Source organism: Nanorana parkeri, unplaced genomic scaffold (assembly GCF_000935625.1).
Source record: "Nanorana parkeri isolate BGI_ZX_2015 unplaced genomic scaffold, ASM93562v1 scaffold174, whole genome shotgun sequence".
Classification (NCBI taxonomy): domain Eukaryota; kingdom Metazoa; phylum Chordata; class Amphibia; order Anura; family Dicroglossidae; genus Nanorana; species Nanorana parkeri.
The window spans coordinates 646,643-652,250 of NW_017306442.1; the positions used below are offsets into that span (position 1 = coordinate 646,643).

General features: G+C 42.9%; 1 protein-coding gene across 3 annotated transcripts in view; it reads right to left on the bottom strand.

Moving 5' to 3' along the window:
• The window catches only part of LOC108785702 (glypican-5-like), a 215,539-nt gene that overhangs the window by 192,814 nt on the left and 17,117 nt on the right, over positions 1–5,608 (bottom strand). For all 3 annotated transcript variants that reach the window (XM_018554831.1, XM_018554830.1, XM_018554832.1), the window contains exon 2: positions 535–696. In XM_018554831.1, the coding sequence (XP_018410333.1) occupies positions 535–696 (162 nt within the window). The remainder of the gene's footprint in view (positions 1–534; positions 697–5,608) is intronic.

Sequence of the window (5,608 nt, forward strand, 5' to 3'; positions counted from 1 at the left end):
ATATATATATATATTTATTTATTTACACACACATACATATATTTATTATTACAATAATAATGATTATTTGTTATTGCAAAATGTAAAACCTCACATGAATCTAAACTGCACACTAAGAAGATGAAATTACTAGGTAATTATAATGTACAAGCATAAAAAAAAACGGAAAAAAACTTGAACTGAACTTTAGCATTTTGGGTTAACTTAGAAAATGTAGGTGCTGGTCCACCCAGCTCCAGATGCCCCTTCCTTCTACAGAAGCTTTAGAACAGGTGCAGGCACATTCTGGTCACTACTCTGTGGTTGTTAATCCAAATAGACAGCTGACGGACAATCTATAGAAAATATCTATAGATACGGACAATCTATAGAAATATAATCTAGTAAATGCACAAACTGAGGTGACTGTCATGAGCACCTATTTCAAGAGGCAAATTAAATCTGCATCTGGGTCAAAAGCCCTTGGATAGCGATGAGCCTAAAACTGAAAAGGTTTGCTGTGACAACACAGGATTTTGTCTGTAATTTCCTCACCTTGGAAGGCAGACGAATGTGCAACAATGGTGAATTTGAGTTCAAAATTCAGAGCCTGGATATTTTGAGACAGCTTTCTCTTCACGGCAGCCAGGTAGCTCTCCTCCATTTTCCTGGTACAGCATGTCGGAGCCTTCTGCTCACAGATCTGAACATCAGACTCTATTGCACACAACAAGGGAAGAGAAAGAATAGAAAGTTAAAACCATTGGCAAGGGTTGGCAGCACCTTCCATTATACAAAGTCACAGATACGAGGCATATTGATGCTTTAAAGGAGAACTATGGGGTCAGGGCTTTTTCCCATAGTTCTCCTAAGGGTAACGGGAGGACAGAAACAATCGTCCTCCTGTCACCCTATACTGCTCGCGGTATACTGAGACGCAGCAGCTGAAACGGATTCCGACAATTATGTCTGGATACGCCCTGGATACGCCCAGCTGCGTGAGTGACAGCTGGCTCTGCCTATCTAGAGGCAGAGCCAGCTGTACCCGCCCCGTCCCCGTCCGTTCCGCCAGTCAGCGCTGGAGGATCGGAGCGGGGAGGGGGGAATCCAGCCCCACCCCTGTCACGGCAGTGAGCCGTGACAGGATCGAGAAGTGAGCGACCACCAGTATGTGCTCGCTCACTTCCCGATCTACTGAGCCGACCTGTGACAGTTTCATTGTAACAGGTCAGCTAGAACTATGAGGTGAGTGAAAAGCACTCAGCTCATAATTCTCCTTTAAGGGCTAATGTATGAAAGCAGAACTCCAGATACACAGCTAAATACACAGCAAAACAAAGAAGTGAACATATGCAGTGCATATCTGAAAAACCTGCCCATGTCTCTGTCTCTTTAAAGCTGCCCATACACCTTACGAATATCGTCCGATTTTTGTTTGCGATCTCGTTTTCGTCTGATATTCGTAAGGTTGATGGGGAGTCTACAACCGCAAATATTGTACAGTCATTGACATTCGTCTTTCCAGCATGCTAGAAAACTTTGGTCAATCGTACAATTTTCGCAAAGGTTGGTGGTGTTTCCGTACGTCAAAATTCGTACGACTAAAAAAAAAAAACACTGCTCATGCGCAAACGAAAATCCGTGCGGCCGATTAATGAAATTCATCCAGGTGATTTCTGCTAAAGACCGCTAACTGAACCGTGCGATGGTCGGTGCAGGATGGGGGCGCTGTATGAAAATCGTACGATGATTGCAAGGTGTATGGGCACCTTTAGAATGCTGAAAGTACACTAATATATCTGCCAGAAATTCAGTCAGCTCCTAAATTTCTTCTGTCAGAAGCAGGGCTGTCCCCATAATGTGGCAGCCTGAGTCAGCCTCAGGCGGCTTCTCATTTAGGGGAGGATAGGGGGGGGCACAGCGTCCCAGTTTGCTAAGAGCTCTGTCCCACCCAGCTCATTGATGTCACCGGTTACCTAGAGCTGAGCAAAATGCTCTAGCTTGCGTCCCGCCAAGCTCCTGGCAATCAGTGACATCAGTGAGCTGAGACAGAGCCGCTGACAGTGCAGTCCGTGTCCACCGCTGCCCATTACCCCCCACTCCCCCTTCCCAAATGACAAGTGAACCAGTGAGTGACCATTCCCTGTCAGCAACACCTCTTTCCTGAATGAAATCGCCTCAGAATGGCCCTGGTCAGCAGACAACTGTGCAAATTGCTGTACAGCATTTTCAAGCAGTGTTGTCAGTCCTGCATTAAATCCTCGTCTGCCCGTCTCTGCCTCTGTATGTAAAGACAAAAAGTACAGAAGCGCACTACCAAGTGGTAGTCCCCTTGTGGAGATTTCCCCTTCATTTCCTATCTGAGGGCCACAAGAGGAAGTCAGGGGAAAACCCTCCAAAGTAAGGAAAATCCATAGTGATCACCAGAACTAATGTTGTCATTGGCAGACTTCCCAAATAGTCCTGTTCTGATAACAAATTTGGGATTATCTTAAACTTTCAGTCACCAGGACAAATAGAGAGGGTAAATCTCCCTAACAGAGACACAGACAGCAATAGAAACTTGACATGTGTTCTAATCCCTCTCCACTCTAAAAAAACAGTTTTGGCTTCCGTTGCACTCTAAGCCTGTTGTGGGCTGACAACACACAGTATTTCTGTGAACTGAGTAGTGTCAGCCCTGCCTACTGTCTTTTGCTATACCACTCAACCACCGCCGCTGATAAATCTCTACAACACAAAGGCTAATCATTCTGTAGTCCATAATGAGTTAATTTCCACTTTAAGGAGTTTATTTAGACACCACGTGTAAATTCTAAGTGAAAAAGAAACCTAAATCAAGTATATCGATCACACAGATATGTTTAGAGCTATCAAAGCACAATGATCCACGTTGTGCTTCCCTTTCTAAATGAGACTACTGAAACTATTTCTGACGCCTTCAGACTGGAAATGGAAGACTTCTAAATAGTGCTATATATGAAGAATGTACTTGGCAGACATGTACTGCGTAGTGGTTTCCCAGTGCTCTCCAGCAGCCTTGTCCATTCCCACTATGTTAGAGAAATCCATGGAGCTAGATTTAATATGGAACCAATAATAATAATAAGTTAAGGGGCTGAGCAATGGCGTACATGGCCAAAAAAGTGTCAAAGCAAAACTCACAGTTGCCATGGTTACAGTCTAATGGCTATTCCCAAAAAACCCCGGTCCCCAGGCCATAGTCAGAAGGTTAATGTCTGATGACACTATCTGCAAGTCTGTTTATTTTCAGACTGGAGCCGGAAAAGTGACACCAGGATGGCACTGTCTGTGACATGTGGAACACATGGAGGATCAAGCACTGTGTCCACTCGCTACTGACAATATGAAAGATTTCTGCTGTGATTCATTAGACACACGTAACCTTACTCTGCCAGCAAAATATCCCAGTCTTCACCCAGTGTACTAAACAAGATTACACAGAAAAATGAGAAAACCTCATTGCTTCAATGTGAGTCTATGTCTGACCAATCCAGAGGCATGCAACTGTCAAACGTGAATTGATTGCAATTCATTAAGCACCTATTGCAACAATCAGACACACTGAGCACACTTGTACGCCACAATGAGTATGTGCAAACACATGCTGTGAATGTCTGTTAAGGCCGTGTATGTTTTATCCCTTTTAGGCTAGGTTCACAACTAGGCGACTAAGCTCGTGAGCGGTTGTCGTGTGTTTTCGTTTGTGCGACTGTTCTTTGAAATCCGCACGGTTTTAAATGCATTGAGATGTCTATGGGACCCAAACCGCCCAAAAATAGCTCCTGCACCTTTTTGCATGACAGGTGATTTCGTCCGTGCGACAAACCGCAAAGGTGTGAACAGTCTCCATTGACTTCAATGCGAAGTGTGTTTTACGTGATATTGTGTAACTCACACGATATATCTTGCCCTTAAGACCCTGAAAGTAGGAGAAAAATACCCGTTGACCTGTCAGAAATTCATGCAGCTCCTAAAGTAGAACTAAAGCCAAACCTGAACCTTTTTTTTTTTAGTTTTGGATAGAATAAGGGGGAGTTATAATGTAAGCTTGGTTGTCATCAGAATAACTTTACTGAGCCCAGTGCAGGCATTAGTTCAGTGTGGACGGCCTGGCAGAGCAGTGGAGGGCGCAGTAGCTAGTGGTACCCCCTTCAGACTGGCGCCCAGGGCTGGGTTTTTTCTCTCTGCTGCCCCAATGCCACGTCCTTTATGCGCCCCCTTCTCCCCAATGGAGAATGGCAACCAGATGGCGGGGGTGGCAGAGTTAGTTTCAATTTTTTTTCTTTATTTTTTTAAACTTGTTTATAACTTTTTCATTTTTTTAATTTATTATTATTTTTTTTACTTTTTAAAATTTATATTTATCTTATTATCTTTTACTTTTTTAATTTTTTATAATTTGTATAACTTATAATTTTTTTACTTTTTTATAATTTTTTCTCTTATTATTTGTTACTTTTTTTATTTCTTAATCTTATTATATTTTACTTTTTATCACCTTTTTATTTTCATTTTAATTGGGGTTTTTTCACGTATTTTTTTCATAATTGTTATTTTATCATTTTTTATCAATTTTAATTTTTTTAAATTTCACATTTTTTTTTCACTTAACTTTATTGCTATCACACAGGAGATAACAATCCCCTGTGTGATAGCATTTGGAGGTGACCGGTTCTCTTTATTGAACCGGTCACCTCCAATACAAAAGTTCTAGCACAGCACTGTACTGGAACTCCTGTGACAGCTGAAAGGGAAGGCTGAGAGTTCAGCTCTCCCCTCTCACTGATTACTGTCCCGGTAGGGGGGAGCCCGACGCCCTGGAAGTTCATGTCCTAGGCCATAGGAATCCCTGCCGCCCTCTGCTCTCTGGGATATTCAGCCCTGCCGGCGCCTCCTTCATACCAGTGCCTGGGGGCAATTGCTGCGCTGCCGGGTGTTCTAATCCCTCTGTAGTCCATTCAAAACTAAAAAATGTTTTGGCTTCAGTTGAACTTTAAGGCCTGTTGTGGGCTGACAACACACCACATTTTTGTGGAGTGGTGTCAGCCCTGCCTACTGCCATTTGCTAAACTACTCAACCACTCCTACTGAAATCTCTTCAACATAAAAGCTAATCATTTTTTAGTCCATGATAAGAATTGGGAGGGCTAAATAGCCTTTTTGAGTGTACAGAAGACACAGTACAGCTCTGATGAACAGGTATTTGTTGTGCTTATCAAACAGATATCACAAAACACTTTCAATTGTGTATTTATTAGACCAAAATGGAGTAAATAAAAGGAGTATATGAATGTCATACGATGCCATACATGCTACAATCTGGTTATACAATCTGCTTCAGAATACCAAAATCTATGGCTCCGTTCACATCCCTGCAATGTGACATCACAGTGGCGGTAGATCAGCCCATTCATTTTGGATTTCAAAAGGAGGAGCCCAGGCAAAAAACCCACCAAAAAACAACGTGAAGTTTCCCGCTTCACATTAGAGTCCCCCCTTCATATCAGAAGCTCCAATTTCACATCAGGAGCCCCACTTTTACATTAATAGCCTCCCCTTTCACTTAAGGAGCCCCCCCCCCCCCTACATACAAAGCGCCCCCACA